At 39.5% G+C, this 17,795-nt stretch overlaps 2 protein-coding genes across 3 annotated transcripts in view; one reads left to right on the plus strand and one right to left on the minus strand.

Moving 5' to 3' along the window:
• The window catches only part of LOC144650121 (uncharacterized), a 110,018-nt gene that overhangs the window by 43,601 nt on the left and 48,622 nt on the right, over positions 1-17,795 (plus strand). The gene's annotated exons all lie outside the window — the stretch shown is intronic.
• LOC144665419 (uncharacterized) lies at positions 1,594-17,129 on the minus strand. 2 transcript variants are annotated; one of them, XM_078526681.1, is made up of 13 exons: positions 16,942-17,129; positions 10,944-11,061; positions 10,360-10,491; positions 9,657-9,867; positions 9,033-9,174; positions 8,080-8,247; positions 7,086-7,263; positions 6,382-6,428; positions 5,874-6,033; positions 5,216-5,296; positions 4,598-4,692; positions 3,532-3,598; positions 1,594-3,114 (listed from the first exon to the last, which is right to left on the minus strand). In XM_078526681.1, exons 1-13 carry the CDS (start codon positions 16,947-16,949, stop codon positions 2,989-2,991), a joined length of 1,533 nt encoding a protein of 510 aa, XP_078382807.1. In that variant the 5' UTR covers positions 16,950-17,129; the 3' UTR covers positions 1,594-2,988. The 2 variants fall into 2 exon arrangements, with proteins under 2 accessions (XP_078382807.1, XP_078382809.1); XM_078526683.1 differs by lacking the exon at positions 16,942-17,129 and adding an exon at positions 13,279-13,474.

Consider the following 17,795-nt stretch of genomic DNA (forward strand, 5'->3'; position numbering starts at 1 on the left):
CCAAGGGGTCACTGATACAAAAACCGGTCCACGCACTCAATTTTTTTGTTCCCGCAGTAACATGGGGGCCATATATATCCATTTTGTCGTTGTTTTGACACGACCCGAGATTTCTATGAGCGAATAGTTTGAATAGTCAGTGAGTCGCAGCCGAGTTAACTATCGCTCACAGAAAAGGACGGCGAGTAGACTAATTGTTTTAGTACGCACTTTCAAGGCCAGCAGTTTTCATATTGAGTGTCGTAAAACTAAAACCAAAGAAATCACTCTAGCCAATCACAAAGAACACAGATAATCCAGTAAACCAATCAAAACTCTAAGCAAATACATGTAGCCGGCACGAAGCCCGGGAAAACGTGCGCTAGCGAGACACGATTGGTTTTGTTCCTTTTTAGAGAAACAGGCACGCGATCGTGTTCTATCAGGGAATATATGAGTATTATTACGGTAAAAAACAGTGATTTTAGCAGATAGCACCTCGATTGTGTGGTGGCAAGGAATCAAGTTCATGTGGATTCAAATTAACTCAGTTTGTGAATTGTTTTTCTTTATTTGAAAGAAAAAAAAAAAAACAACAACAACAACACCGCCTTCTTGAAGTATACATAAAGAAAGAGATTGGCGAAGGGTACGTGGTGGTGGGGATAAATCGCACTTATTGAGCAAGCTACTGATCAAAACCTGCCTCATTTTCTTAGGCGTTTCACACTTTTGCTAAAAAAAAAAAAAAAAAAAAGAAAACGAGCGCAAAGCGTGAGCGACTGGTGACGAGCGTGAAGCGCGAGGGAACATGGGAAGGAGAAAGGAGCAAAAGCAGATTTGGAAAACGTCACAATGGATTGGTATTTCGTCACTGATATCATTCACGTAATCTTTCTCGGAGTTGACGCAGTTCACTGGTCTACGCAATATCCTTCCGGCCACGTCATTTTCATTTTCACCCAAATTATTTCTAAGAATAGCCTACTCGCGAATTTGATTGCGTGCGCCGTTATACAAGATGTAGACTTCATTGTAGACACTTTTGCTTGCCGATTATTAGGAAATGAAAAAGCCTTTACGTACTTTGTTCTGTTATAAAGCACGCAATGAAGTGACGAGAGCACGAAATTGTTCACGTGTCATGATGGCTGCCTCAATGTTAGCACAGGTTTTTGATTTTTTCAATAAAACATGAACCACTTAAGGGTTCCTTATTTTGTGGTAAAACACATTCTCGTCCCCAGAGGCCGCGATCCTTCTGATCAGCACCAGGTGCTGACCAGAAGGATCGCGGCCTCTGGGGACGAGAATGGGTAAAGCGGTACTGTTTCAGGCATGACATTTCTTTTTTGGTTTGCAAAAAAGCGAGATCTTTGTTAAACGAACTAAAAACTGCACTCAGGGACACACAAAAACGACTGCTTACTGGTGGCGAGCGTTCGTTAGCTTCGTGCTTTGCTTCAAATAACTAATGTTCAAGATTGAGGCAGCCTCCAAAACAAAGCGACTTCCGGTTCGAGAAGCTTGACTTTTCTTTGTTTAGGGATGTTCGCGCAATATAAACACCTGTTAAAATTAATTGTTTATTAATCTCAGTTAAACCTTTCAAGCTCACAATCAAATTTGTTTATAACACTTAAAAAAAGCAGCTCAAGTTTCTATCCAGACCAAAAAGCTGTCCTCTCCTGCCGAAAAGGCGGAACGTTAAAGTGGGGTAATTATATATAAATATATAATAGGAAATAAGTTATATTAAACAACGAATGCTATTCCAAAATTATAAAAAGGCTTTGAATTTATTCTTATTAATCAAAAGCGCCAAACGATTGACACATATACAAAGCGAAATAAATATAAAAAAAGGCGAGTTTGTACTCGGGTTTAAAGTATGAGGTTTATGTTTTTGGTGACATTATTATAGCATAATTATTAGACAGTGTATATAAAGGAATACTTATGTAAACGTAAACGAGGGCAAAAATACCCTTTAATACATATAAACATAAAAAAATATAAAGTAGTTCAAAAAATATCTGGTTGTTAAGATATTTTGAGGCGTTTACTATAAAACTAAGAGCTTGGCCTCTCTCTGCTGTTATTTTTTTGCTTTAAGGTCGAAAAGACCAAAACGTGTCAACATCGTAGCAAAAATATCCAAGCTTATCATACTGCTTGTCGCTGATGGCAATCTTTATTTTTACACAATTTTAAAAAGCTCTTGTCTTTGAACACGATAATGCGTCATTCGGCAACAGTTGAAACTATCTTCACAACAAAAGGAAATGCAAAAAAAAAAAAAAATGGTCAGGAGAATAACAGCTTCTCAAAGAAGTATGCGGATGCTTAATTTGCGTTTTGTATTCGTGTACTGAATAGGAACCAAGTCTGAAAGCTGCATATTGTAAATAGTGTGTGGCTTGTTTTCATGCTTGGACATCACCTGACCACGTCACTTGTACCAGTCACAGTGAGTAATGAATATGACAACCCACAGCTGGTTTTCAAGTCAGTACGGATACATAACTGAACGCACTTTTGAAGGGCATGGTGGTAAATATGTACTCGCAAGCAAACGAATGATAAGCAAAGTATCAACGACAGCTTACATTCTGTGCTATGAAACAGGGTCAATTTAAATCAATCACAGATTCCTAAAGCAACAATGACATTTTGCATGATTTAGACCCCCACCCCTCCAAAAAAGCATTTAACTTAAATTAAAAACACTAAAATTAATGTAAATAATGCTCTCACGAATCGTGTCCCATTCTTTTCACGCTTTTCGAATGCCTTGCCTTCAATAAATTTTCTCGATAATACAGAGTATGATGACGTTAAGTAACGTGTTCCGTTTGCTTGCACACATTGCTTGCATCCAAAACAAGTGGTGCTTAATTAGAGAACCGAAGCCATTCTTAAATGAATTTCCACGCTGAATTCAACGCGCTCCGGACCACCATAAATTCACTGCTTAAAGCTTCAAGGTTAAGCTCTGGCGTTGACTTGTCAAACCGGGCAGGCACCCTGTTGATCTGGCTCTGCCACAGGACACTCGTTGTCAGCAGCAGGGCCATCGGCTTCTTCTTCTTCACTGCTTGAGCTGTCAGGTTGATCAGGGAGCAACAGCTCTTCCTGAAAAATGGAATGCCATAACATTTGTAAGCAAATTCGTGCCATAAAAGTAAGCAGTGACAGGAGCTAGCCCAATTGGCTCCAGGCAGTGGGAAAATTAATGTGAATGACCGACCGCCGGACCGACCAAACGAAAAACCAAATAAACGAATGAACGAAAGAACGAAAGAATGAACGAATGAATGTACATGTTTGAATCCCTCTAAATTCCTACTGGACGACAATCTCGTGACAAAAAGAAACCACCCAAGGTAAAAAAAAATCCTTTGGTGTAACTGAAGGTTAATCGGCATCTACTAAAAAAGCAATCAGAAAGTTCCTGGGTTATAGCTAAAAATTATTACAGCCTAGTGACTGGACACTTGAAAATGTATTATAAATACACCAAACATGTCATGGAAAAGATTTGTTGAATACCTTGTCCCTTGTGTATTTGAAGTATTTCAGCCTAATGGGTTCGTCTGGATTTCCATAACGAACAAGTCTGAGAAAACAAACAATCAAACACACACAAAAGTAAATGTTAAATAAAAGAACAATAAAGTGTCGAGTTCAATAATCCAGTACAATCTAGCACCCATTTTAAACTCTTAACCATTCTCAGCATTCTTCTCCGGTTCTTCATTCTCTATTTTCCAATTGCCCTTAATACACTTTGTTTGCCCCCCAAATTTTGCATAAACTATTGTTTTGGAAATATGCAGTCCTCCCAAGATAATTTGAAAACAATATAGTTTATGCAAAATTTGGGGGGCAAACAAAGTGTATTATGGGCAATTGGAAAATAGAGAATAACTTGGCCTAGGTTTTTTTAAAGAGACAGTGTCCCAGTTGATATATCGTGTTTCCATAAGTATGGCCGCTAACTACCTATGAACTTGCTTTATTGTCTTGAAATTGAAAGACAAAAACACTAAAATTGGCACAAGCAGAGAAATATCAACTAAATGGAAAAAAACATGTGACTAAAAATTCAAAATTATATTTCACCAAAATGGAACGTTTGATTTTTGACATCCTGTCACAAAATCAAAATTGACGAACTGTAATCCACTTCCATCCTTGTAATCCTGTACTTTTTCCCCAAAATAGTTGTTCCATTTTGCTCTGTAGAATCTTTCTATCAAATTTATTTGTATATTCCGTGGTATTTGGCAATATAATTTGAAATGAAGACTTTCGATAATCAGTCGGGACACTGTACCTTTAAACTGAACTGATCCGACGTCGGCTTGCATTTGCCGCTTTATGGTCTAAGAATGCATATTAGAGGGTGTGATACACCATTTAAAAGGCACGAATGTATATAAACTCACAACCGAAAAACCTATGCAGTGACTTAATCACAATTTATATTACCTAGATTGTGCGAGTGCCGCTTATTTCTAAACCGTGGTGACCAACTTTTCTTACACAACGTACTTAAAAAGGGCCTGACACAATTTCAGACAGATCTATACACTAAGAAATCATTATCTCTTACGATTTGTCAGTCCAGTAAGGTTTATCTTCCAAACTCCAGTCGCAGAACAGGATCAAGTAAAGAGCAAAACACTTGATTGTGACTAATCCGACGTTCTGAAAAGAGAAATTAGTAAGTGAATCTCAGAGCTATTTTGCAATTAACCTTGAACTGTTATAATCTACGGAATGTAGGAAATTACGTTCTGGGGGAAAATTAACTAAATGTTGGTGTGAAAAAGTGGCGTCTGGGAATAGATATTAAGAACTAAGAGCCCCTTCCCCCCAGGATTTTTCAAAGGGGAGTTGCCGTTAGCGAATATTTTGCGCTTATCTGGTTCTTTTTGTATCATTTTATTTAAGCCCTAGAATTTTTCATGGCGGGAGTGGCAGTAAGCAAAGATTTTGTAGTCCGTAATTACTGTATCTTAACTGAAGTCCCTATTCAGGAACTAGGCGTGAAACGGCTTCATGTATATTAGTTGTGAGCCGTAGGCTACATCGATCATTCAACTCTAACATGCCGTGAATTGGAAGGCACCGAAACCAAGCTATCGAAAGGCTACGAATGTCGAAGGACTGAATAAAATAAATATCATAGCTCCGAAATCGATTTCACCATACGGCCTACTACACTTACCGTTCCTGTGCACTTGTGATTGTGAGGAGAGGGTTGGTCTGACAATGGACCGTGAGTGCAAATAAGCTTGGATTTAAGGCCCTGCGAAAGAGCATACATGTGTTTTAATAGCCCTTTTAACCAACATTGATATAAATGAGCCCTGGGTTGGGTTATTTTGTTGTGTCTTGGGAAAGACACGTAACTCTCACGCTGTTTTTCGCAACCCAGGAGTATAAATAGGTAGTGACAAATTGTTAGGGTAACTTGACAGATTGCCAAGGTTAGCCTCTCATGGACTAGAGTATCCCTTTCAGAGGAGTCGCAGTACTCCTAGTCGCTTCACGATATGAAAACCGCAGTAAAGGATCGGCCCGTGATAATACTTGAAGACGGATTCAACCAATTTAACTGAGTTCAGATAATAGTTTCAATAAATTCTAAATCAGAATACTGCAAGAATAAAATTAAAAAAGTCATCGGATAGAGGAATCGACGTCGTACCACCAAAGTGTTAAGAAAAACCTTAAAAAATAAATCTTGCGAGTGATCGCCGGTCCACTCGCCTCGTGGCATTAAGCGATGCCGATGACGTCATCGCTTAAAATCTGTGAGAATCTTTGACTTAAAAAGTGGTATTATTTTTAAAGAAAAATGCATGAAGTAGCTGGTCACTGACCTTGGTGTCAAACCTGGAAGGATCAAATTCATTCACGTCCTTGTAGCCAGGAACACCAAAAACTCTACGATCCCTCTGCGCTAGATGACAGTTGCCCACCAATTTTTGTCCCTTTTCAACTTTGTAAATTCCAGAATTGGCTTTCATGAAGAAGCTTTTCCTGTTATCACAAACAAAAATAAAAGAGCCAAAATGTCAGTAATATCATCGGCGTGTGTATCCATATTTAAAGGACATTTATCCATTGAAAGCACTACAAACACAGCTAGTGTATGTAAGCAAACAACTGGAAAGAGGCCCGGAGAGAGGTCAAATGTTAGGAAATTGGAAGGAGTAGACTTCATGACTTAGAATAGAATTGGCGGAGTACAGTTTACATAAAGTAATGGCTTGCCAGGAAAAAAAAACTCGAGCATTGCTGGCTTCTTGATGTTAAGCCGGTTTGCGTGAAGTTAGTTGTGACGTGTTTATTTTAACTTCCTTTGACTTGGTTGTTTTGCCAGCTTACCTAGCGATTCCAAAATACAGAGCGACTGGTGGATACATTCTGAGAATCTGGAACAAGAAAAATCACAACCATATTAATGCATTGCACAGTATTTCTCACTTTGCTCAAAGACCATCACAAAAAGCTACAAAAGGCATGTATTCATTCTCTAGAGCTAAATAAGTGACACCATCTCGAATGTTATCTTCATTGTCTTCGATGAATTTACAACAAGATAGGATGAACGTCCTATCTTCAGTACCATCAAAAAAAATGTTGAGTCTTACTTCAGATGAATTTAACCAATTACAAACTACTTTACAAAATTCTCCAAGTATCATTTGGAATACGCTTTGCTCGAAGACACTAATGGACACTTGGTACGCCATAGCAAAGGGCTCGGAACCTTTTTTCATTTCCAACTTCCATGGAAACTATGCACCACTAAATTTTCTCCGATTCTGGTTGGTTTAAATTGAACACGTGACGCGATGTGCCCGTCCGCCGGAGGGCACTTCCCCCTGCCCCCCCTCCGGGCCCCCCCCGTTTTTTTTTCCACCCTTTTTTTTTTTTTTTTTTTTTTTTTTTTTTTTTTTTTTTTTTTTTTTTTTTTTTTTTTTGGGGGGGCGGGGAAATTTTGGGGAAAATTTTTTTTTTTTTTTTCCTTTTTTTTTTCCCCCCCACAAATAGGATTTAACACAACACTATTCACTATACGTACTTACCTCGCAAACTAAGTTATCTAGTTTTTTCATCTTGTGGAGTGTCTTAAGATTCAGTCCAATCGGTCCAAGGCATTCTCTGATTTCCTTCTTTAGTTCTGTACGTTCCTCGCACGTCATGATGGACAGGCGAGCAGCCAATGACCGCATGGCGGCTCCAGTGCCAGGGGCAGCATTGAAGCTGTAAAGAGATCATAATGCTTTTTATTGCATAGTATATATAAAAAAATCTGTCCTTCAAATTACTTTGTTCCGTTTAAAGTAAAACATCCCTTGTAGGATTTTGCAGTTTGAGCAAACTAAAAAAAGAAGCCATTCCTGGCACTCAGGTTGCGAGCAAAACACGAAAGCGCTAGCGAGAGTTGCATAGTAGAGATTGCATAGTATAAGAAAAATATGTCCTTCAAATTACCTTGTTCCGATTAAAGTAAAACATCCCTTGTAGGATTTTGCAGTTAGTAGTTAGCCAAGAAAGAAGCCATTCTTGGCACTCAGATTGCGAGCAAAACACGAAAGTGCGAGCGAGGAAAGGAACAAAGACGAAAAAAATTAAGGTTTTAATAACCTAAGTTTGGAAGTTCTCGAGAGAACTGTGAAGAAATTCCTCAATTCGTGGTTTTCTGTTTACATTGTTTCCCACTTCTACTTAGCCTGCGTCTGTTAATTTCTTCTGCTACTTTTAAAATTTCATTTGTTTGGGGAATTATGATCCATTCTACTACACAGAAACTGGTGTTTAAATCCGAAAACCTCTTAATGGAGTGTTCGAAGCGATAGACAGACACGAAAGAAATACTAGAAAGCGGTAAAGTGGAATATGGACAGATAGTCGTTAAGATAGTCGTTAAAGTGGAATATGGACAGATAGTCGTTAATTAATAATAAATTGGATATATCTTCAACCGACTCAAAAAGTCTTGCAATCTTTCATTATAAACATAATACAATTACTACTACTGTTAACTATAGTTTACACTGTCACAAAATAGTGTCTCACTTCAACATCCAAAGAATCTCCAACACTGCCTCTTCTTCAGTCAGACCGTGTTTGGTGGCTTCCTTTAAGACTGGGTCGATGTCAGGAGCATTTGCAATAGCATCTTTCAGATGGTTAAATGCGTGTAGCGCTTTTTTGTATTTCCCGGTAGGTTTCCCAAAGCAAGTCCTGTGGATGAACATGGATATCAGTTATATTGTCCTTTGAAGGAACAATTTACGATGGCTAGTTATAGTATACCTTATTATTTCACTATTGCGCCATTTTACCATATTAGGGCAAAAGAACGCGCAAAATATGCCGCGTTATTACACAGTAGAACAGGGCAAAAATACGTTCGGACAAACTTACGGATTACTGGCCCAAACAAAGTGGAAAAATTAGTGGAATGATAAATCCCTTATTCGACGGTTTAACGGATAATACGAGCGGACATTTTGCTCATTGCTCGTATTTTTCCCCTACGGGGCTCGGAAAAATACTACGCAACTCGCAAAATATCCGCGCGTATTATATGTTAAACCATCGAATAAGGTGTATATGCCATATCAAGAATCTTTTGTCTTTCTTCTGTTGTGTTTTTTTTTTTTTTGCAACCATAGAACCTTACCTTCACCACGTTTCAACGAGTTTTCGAGTGTTTGGTTCACCACGGTTTTGTGGTAACACAGGACACCCCTATACCGCGATTTACCGAGTAATTAACTCGTTCAAGTGTGGCAAAACTAACCCAAAAGTTATTGCGGAAAAAACAAAACGGATGTAGTCTAGATGTCCGTCATAGTTAAGTTATTGGTTTTTCCCAACAGCTAACTATCTACACAAGGGAGCCACACTTAGAAAAAACTAAGTTCTATACCAATCCTGTGTCTCCAAGTACTTCTGCTGAATGTGAAGCCCTGTGCCAAGAACATAACGATTTACTCTTGAGAACTTCGGTTTAGATGACTTACTTATCCTCCTTGAGAACTTCAAATCGCCACTGCAGAAAACTGTGTCCACTTAGTCTTATCCCCAGCATGCATTCACTCAGCACGTCCATGGAAAGATGCAGTATTCTTTCTTCCCATTCCTCTTGACTTGGGTTACCCTGACCTGTGACAACAAAACGGTGGACAGGTAAAATAAAATACTGAGACAACGGCCACCGTGGGTACGGGGCTGTTGTATGGTCGGTCTCGATATTCGAAGAAAGTATGGATCGGCTTAGGTCTGGCCGTTCGGTATAGAGTGATGGCTGTGTGTGCGGGACGTACACCTCTTGTGGTCCTTTTCCTGTATTTTTTAATGCAAAATTAAAAAACATTTAAACTCTTAACGAACGACACTGATAGTACACAGCCTCTCTATTTTCCAACGCAAACGAATGCGAAAGCCCATCCCCCCTCGCACCTCCCGTTAATTAACACTGGCGTCTTGTTATCTCGCGATTCTTTTTCCGCGTTCAACGATTGAAAAAAAAAGCGAGATAAAAGAAGGCTGTGAACAGTCTACCAAAGTAAGAAGAAAACAAGGGATATTTCCATCCAGCCAAAACGTACTGAAAAGCCAAGGGCGCTCATCGTCAACCCACTTACCTTCCTTGAAGTTCCATTTGATGAGATGTTCTGGCATTATGTCCATGATATTGGGTATAAGTCGGCCCATTTTCAGCATGTTCTGTGAAACTGCGATCAGGAACGACTTCAGCTGTTTATGTCTGTCACCGTTTTCAAACATGGAAGGTACATGATCCCCCAGTAGGTTATGATTGAACCGAAAATTGCCAAATCCCGTCTCCTTTTCTACCTGCAAAGAAAGAAGTTGCACGAATCTAGTACATATGTTATAAACCAGACATGGGTGAACATTCGAAAGAAGAACATGAGATCTTTGCAGTAAGAATTTAACGAAAGCAATTTAAAACAAAGCCGAAAAAAAAAAACAAGTTGCAAAGGGATTCGAACCCACATTCGGCGTTTGCGATTCCCGGGGCCAAATACTCAACCTGTGAACTATGAATCCACCGGGTCAGCACTGGAAACTGGTCAATTTGCTTGTTAATTGAACTTAATGGTAGTATTTCATATTGGATACATTTTTTGCCAATGCATGACTGAGCGTCACAAATATCACAAAATGGCAAGAAAATTGAACAGTAAAACTCCCGAAGGAGACAAGAAAATATACTTTAGGCTTTTTCAGTACAGTGTGGTCCGCCGAGAGAAGCTGTTTCAGGGGGCGTCGATTGCATTTGTTTTTTTCAAAATCTATGTCCATCAGGGAAAGAAAGCCTCTTACCAATCTTGGGTCAAAGAAGCACTGTATTCCCTCGTAATCTGTTATGGCCACGAAAGGCGCGCCAAAGAAGCTGCATTTGAACACGCTGCTCCCAAGGCTTTCCATGCGCTTCTGGAAGAAATGATGTCCTTTCTACGAGCACAAAGAAGATCAGGTGTCATTGGGACTCGACGCCTTTAGTTTGCATTGAACACACGAGTTAATTTAAAACAAAGGAGAGCCCGAGGAGAGCCTGGACTGACAGACAGCCAACTAGTAGAATGAAGCCTGACAATATGGCGCCAAATTTGAACTGCTAAATTCTGTTTTACCTTTGCGACTGGCCATAGTTGTACTTCTCACAGATAACAGATAAATGAACCAAATTTTACTAAAGCTTGCAGTTAAAAGTCCTCATGTATACCCTCGTAGACGCCATCTATTTGGACAAAAACGCCATCTATTTGACGTTTTTGTGACAGTAGAAGATCTCTGTCTTGCAGGGTATTTTCTCTGGATATTATTAAACATGTACGGTGTTTCTGACAAGAGTGCTTAGTGCGTTGTACTTAGTGAATGAGAAGAAGCTCTTCTTTCGAACTCACCGTGACCAACTCGACAATTTGCGGTACTCTTCCACTAAAGGATCCTGGGATAGGTTGTGGGTCTGGCTCTCCATCTCCATCCTTATCCTCCCTTCGGTAGGAGTACAACACACGCTGGCTGTATAATTAAAACGAAATAATATGCTATGAAGAGACTTTCAAGAGCGTTCATCGAATTTTACAACCCTTGACAGCTGGCTTGGCCATGAACTCAGAAACGATACACAACATAATGTAATTAGGATTGTCGCTCAAGGGTTTTGAACTTTGCGACTGATAAAGGGGTCATTCCCGAAACGTCACAAAACGAGACACCAATTAAGCACTTTTTTTTTAAAAAAAAAAAAACTTTTTTATAGTACTAAAACATAATGTTACTGCTTATCGCCATCAATGCTATCGCCACAATGACTAATACTATCATCATCGTTATCGTTATTGTCATCGTAATAGTCGTCGAAATCATCAGCATAGCCATTGCCATCGTCACTACATGTGACAACCACCAACACCACCGCCACCACCACTACCACCATCATAATCATCATCATCATCATCATCATCATCATTACTGTAGTTATCACTGATAATCCATTTTATTTCCTCGTGTTATGTTGATGTTGACAAAAAAGATTATTCTTTCCTTCGGACACGCCATGATAATCACAGTCCTTATCATCGATTAGAATTTTTATTGTCACCATAACCCTAATCCCTTACTTTAATGGGTTTCCTTGTCATTTAACTACCGGAACGAAGAGGGAATATCCGTCGACTCAATCCATATACGGAACTTGTTAGTCCGTTTGACCTGAATCAACAAATGCAAGGTATGATCATGAGCTTTTTGTGTGATCGGTCAATAACGTTTAATCAGCAAATATATGTTATTGCATTGTGTTTGCCTCCCGTCAATTCTGAAATAAACGTGTTATTCTCTAGCAGAAAAAAAAAGCACAAAGCTTGAAAAGTGACAGTGTTGAGAATATCTGACCGGGGCGTTACCGTTAACAAGTAAACTCTACGCTATCGGCATTACGTTATTAATAAGCTGGGCAACTTAACGATTCGATACCGACAATGTGTACCGATTGTGTTAATCTTTGCACTGATGAGATCAAAATCAAAGAACGGCAGCTAATTCTAAGCGAAAACCACGAGATTTATTTTTATATTTCAATGTTCCTGTATAGCTGAGACGGAAAAAGTGTTATAGTATTAGTAAGTGTCAAAAGACGTCAATTGTCACACAAAAGAAGTGAGAAATCAAACTTTTTAATTACCTGCTGAGCGATTAGTAACCAAACATTAAAATTGTTGTCAAAATCAAAACGGGATTGCCCTCTTCTATAAAAGTTTTCTTCCATGATTTTTGGCGAAACAAATTACTTATACCTTACGGCCGGTAAAGAGCACCGGCCAAAGGTCAAGGCTGAAAACATGTTACAGAGCCGAAGAAACACAATAAACACGCCATGACATGGGCGGCGGTATTTACGATCGGCTATTCAAATTCTAATTGACTTCGCCCGCTACTCGCGTAGAATATGCAGATCACATTTACAGCTGCGTTTACTCCGACTTTGCAAAAACACCACGTGTTGCTGCTTCGAGACCTCAGTTGCTATGTAATTTTAAGTCTACATACGTGACTGACTTGGTACGCGTTGCAAACCAAAATCAAAATATTATTGACGATTATAAGGATTCCTTAAATCGCTTAAATATGTCCGGCAAAAATATATACTCGCCGTACAAGATCGCGCTTGCTACTGACAGCGAATGTCATATAAAAGCTAATATGTAGAGTCAAAATTGAGATTTAACCGGTGGTAGGAAGTATATAAGAATTTGTTTTAGTATAACAGAGTCAGTACTTGTATTTGAAGTCTTCCGAAGGCATTGAGGCTTCGCAATATCCATTTCGACGAAAACAACGTTCTCCCACGGTATTTATCTTATATTAGTTGCTTCATTGCTTATCGTAATGCATTTATAAAGGCAAGCCTTGTCGGGTAAAATACGGTCAACCTGCGGTCAAATTTTGTTTTGATTAGTCTTCCCAGGCGGCTGTGTTGACTATGGTGAGAACTGATAACTGCGGCAATAACGCCTTCGATAAATACTTTTAAATGGACGATATTGGCGTACAAGCAAGTATGAAAAAACATAATTCGACGACGGACTAGCCCAGGTTAATGTCTATATGTGTGATTTATATTCCCAAGATGCCTTATTATGTGGCGATTTTGTACGTACAGTGTTGTGGAATGAAATACTTCGTTCTTCGATCGTGGACACTGTTGTGTTGTCACGCCAACGAAGCTGAACTTACCTTGAGAGTCCGCGTTTTAGCCACCTCCCCTCGTTCGGGGAAGGGCTTACTTTCCCCCGTGATTTCTCCAATATGGCTGACTATTCCCACACTATAAACACAACACCGACGTTGCTTATGAATCACGATTTCATGTACCAAACATAACAACAAACTGCCGAAAGGCTTGAGGATAAATTATTCATAAAATTTTCCAATGCCGCTGAACGAACACGCAGCGATAACGTAACCTTGTAATGACGTCACAGGGGGCGTGACTCTCGCGAGCCCCGTGGGCGGCCGGATGTTACGTTTACTGAACTGTTAATGAAATGTATTTACAAGTCTTGTTGATTGCCATGGATATATTTTTTGTTTATTTGATCTTGTAATCTTGCTTGGGCACGTCTAGTGAAAGTTGTTAGACGCTTCCAACCCGTGCGCTTTTTGCTTGCTTACATTGAAGACAGAAAAGATTCAAAGAGCTATTGTATGTAGTCTATATCCGGACGACAGTTTTATGATGTTAAAATTCAATATACGTTTCTATGTATACACCGGGTATACACAACGACATTGCGAAAGTAGCGCTCGACGATCCAAGGCCATTTAAACTTTGTAACAATAAAATTTTAAACGCAGGTGATAACAAATTGCGAAAGAAGAGATCATCTGAAAGTAGCGAGGCTCTCTCTGAAGGTCTGGAAGGTAGCGACCTCGAAATTAGGCTCGATTTCCGCCGCGGGAAAATGAGCGGGAGGAACAAGACCGGACTCGAGGAGGCGGCGGAAATCGAGCCACCTCGAAATTGACGTGCTATTAAACTTTTACTGAAAATGAAATATACAGCGGCTGTACCAAACTGATTTGATTATATTTTTTGTTTTAGACGACCCAATATGCGACAAAGTATTACCCTGCCCAGATGAAATATAAATTCTTCTCAACGAGTTTCATAATTTTATCCGATTCCTTGCGCGACAGTTTCGCCAAAAGATCTTTTTTACGTTGGAGCTGCCTATGGACAGTTTTAGCTCCCTAAAAGAAGCGACTCGACTCTCAGAAAGTAAGGATAGGCTGATAGAAAAAAGAATGTTTCTGATCGATTACTAACCAAAGAAGACAAAGAAGACAAAGAACGGATTAGTTGGCACCTGTCATATTATGGTGCGATTAGAGCGATTAACTCGGGCTCATAACCTTTTTAAACGTGAAATTCAATTTCTGACGGGGTATTTCTTAGCAACTGCAATGATAATAACACTGTTATTTACATCCTGCATGATCCGCCGTTCTGACACATACCGGCTGAGTATACATGATTCATTTTTTGTACAAATGTGAGTGACATGGTTGCATTTTTGAAAAGTTTGTAAAAGACTTCAATAAAATTATAAGATGGTAGCGCGAGAACTCGCTCTTGTGCCGGTTTTCCTTTTCCAAGCGCCGGTTCTTTTTCAGGTATCAGTTCCCTTCTTGTTAGCGAAGGCAGTTAAAGGAGCTACATTTCGGAATCCCGCTTTACTAACACCCGCTTATTACCTAACGGTTTATCCCGCCAGATCTCAATACGGTTTACGTCCGGACGCTTTCATCCCATGTGGACGCTAGTGGTCACTGGTTATCTGGCTGTTCTCTATATAAAATTTCCATTTGTCGCGATTGTGCATGTACTTGCTTTACTATACCCTGTTAGAAAATGCAACCTTTCTACAGGTTATTAAATGCGTTTCCTTTTGAGTTCTTGCAGTAGACGTGACATGCAGTGACAACTGTCCCTCTTCCCACCTAAGGTGCAAAGTACTTGCGGACTCAGAGAATGAGCGTAAGGTTTCTTAAGTTTGATTAAGTAACAGTTACTAGTAAGACAATAAACATCATTTTGATGTAATGTATATGAAATGATTCATATATGAACTGCGCATGTATATGAGAGTGATAAATGATCGTCGCAGTGAATTTCCATTATTGGAATTTCCTATTGCTTAAATTGGAAATTCACTGCGACGATCATTTATCACTCTCAAACATCATTTTGTTGGTTTTTAAAACTTTGTATCGATAAAACATGTTTCCGTGATGTTTATTCTGACGAGAGCCAGCTTACTTTAGAATGTCACTTTGCGACCGTATAAACCAGTCCACTGTGTGTCACGATATTTTTTCTGATGTACAAATTGTTATTAAATTATAGGAAGCCTCAAAATAATAGTTTTCTCAGGAGAAATTTTAAAAACACAATAAACCGAAAATAAACTGAAAGATTAGACAATTTCTTTTTAGATGCGCCAGTTCTTTCAAATGATTTCAAACAAGCATGCCGTTAAATGCTGACCAGTTTTAACCTCAGTAGTGCGATCAGGCGTTATTTTTCTCGCGGCGGAGGGGTCAACGGAAAAATGAACGCAAAAAAAGAAAGCCTGATCGCAAGTTAGACCAGTGTTAGTCGTAAACGCTTTATTATTTACTTAGGGACGGACCATTATTTTCTTGGAGGGGGGGGGGGGGGGATGAAAAATTTTCCTTTGCTTTTTAGTTTATGCAACCTCTGCAAACATTTTTTTTTCGAAATTCTTACTATTTTTTGTTATACATATCGTGTTTGCAAACAATTTATTTTGTCTTTCCAGGCCCTGCAAACAATTTTTTCAATATTTTTCATCCCCCCCTCCAAAAAAATAATGGTCCGTCTCTTAAAAGCTTTTGGATGCTTTTTGAGTTTGCGTGCCTATATAAGCGAGCTATTTTGCTCTTTATGTAGTGTGTGTGTTAAAGGGATTTTGGCCAACTTATTTCCGCAATGACGTCACAGCTGGATGATCAGTTTCCGAACAGCCTATACCATTGCTGTCGCTACCGAAACACTCACCTCATTGATTTTTTTTTTTTTTTTTTAAAAAAAGTTAATTGCCATTCCAAACCGAACAAACGCAATAAGCACTTTGTTAAGAACAAAAGGAGGCGTATTTGTTTTGCTCTTGTACTGTGAGCTGAAACCAACCAAACTTTGACCTTCCTCGGAAATCTTGCAAGTTAAGGTACCTGGCAAATGACCCATCGATAAGGGTGTATAACGACGTCTCGTTACAAATACTCGTTTAACAGCGGATCATTCAGGTCGACGACGTAGCCGTAAACAACAAAGACCTTTCCGTGTGACCGTATTTACTGATGAAAGATATTTACCATACTTCAAGTACTTTATGTTTATTTTTACTATATTTTAGTGCTTCCTCCGAGAGAAAAAAACCTTGTATAAATAAGTTTTCTAGATATCAAAAATTCTTTTTATACGGCAAACTAACTGACAGCTAAGCTTGGCCGACGATGCAAGCTTTGAAGTCCACGCAGGCTAAATTTTTTGAAGGCTGACTGATTGTTTCGAGTACCCAAGGGAATAATAAATATATTACAAGCAATGACTCAGTCAAGTGCAATATTGAGCTAAATTCAAATCATAGTGGGTTGATTATATGAACCGCGAAAGGTATGGTGAATCAGTTTATTTTATGGTGGCTGTTATGGAATGTTTGCGCCGATTTCAAAGAGATTAAATTTCTCGCAGTCACGACAGTGCAGAGTCCCACGTTAAACTCGATGGAATCCGCGGCGTCAATGAAGCAAAGTTGGATTGCATTTTTAACGCGGAATTATAAGGAAAAGCTGCATGATTCATCGACTCACCTGTCCATCAAGTTTCTAGTCGTTTAAGGTAGGTTTCAATTCTGACAACAACAACCGCCTCACAGCATCGTGTTGACTCACTACCAATTGGATTAGCTTGGAAGGTATTTAAACGATGAATAAACCCAAGACGGACGAGCATTGGTTATGCTTCACTAGTTTCCTCTCCTCCGCAAAGGTCTAGCCTGCGTCGATCAGGCGTTTGTCCGTCTATGCAGGTAGAGAGTGCAGGCGCAAGTGCATGCGCCTGCACTCGCGTTGCTCAGCGGATTCTCCCCGCACGAAAACCCCTTAGCGCCTGCGGAGAAGTGGGCATGACTGGTTATTTTAAAAGTCACTGGAAAATAAGGGATCAAAAATTTTGTTTCTGAGTCGCAGCTTCTCCGCTTACTCGCGCGCGCGTTAAACCCAACCAGGGCGGGCCTGAACGAGACAGCCAGCTGCGCAGGACTGAAAATGAATTCTTTACCAGAAATAAAAGGAAAGCATTACCAAGCATTGCTTCTGACCATGTGAGATTTCTTGTTTTTTCATACATGAAGTAAACATCACATTAAACCTTTTTTTTAGGTTAAAAGTTGACACCAAGAATCGAACCCGGGTCGTCGGTTTACCAAGCGGGATTCATCCCCACTATGCCACCGACGACCAGCTGCCAGGACCGTGATTTTTTTGGAAAGAAATCCCAACCCCATTATAAGAGCTAACCGCAAGCAATCTAACGTGGTGTAATATGTCATCAGCTGTCTCCACATGGTCTGAAGCAATGCTTCGAAGTGATTTCCGAAATAAAATACAAACAGTGACGGCTACAAAAAGCGAAAGATTTTAAAACTTAAAAATACAAAGCGCGG

This window comes from Oculina patagonica, chromosome 1 (assembly GCF_052425735.1).
Source record: "Oculina patagonica isolate OP01 chromosome 1, crgOcupat, whole genome shotgun sequence".
NCBI classification, from domain to species: domain Eukaryota; kingdom Metazoa; phylum Cnidaria; class Anthozoa; order Scleractinia; family Oculinidae; genus Oculina; species Oculina patagonica.

Bases quoted from the DNA above. Each gene is read 5' to 3' on its own strand.
- LOC144665419 (XM_078526681.1), bottom strand. The intron at 9,868-10,359 runs GTAAGAGGCTTT...CTTTCTTTGCAG, and splicing joins GCTTCTTTGACCCAAGATTG to GTAGAAAAGGAGACGGGATT. The intron at 3,115-3,531 runs GTATTCAACAAA...TCCATTTTTCAG, and splicing joins TCAAATACACAAGGGACAAG to GAAGAGCTGTTGCTCCCTGA.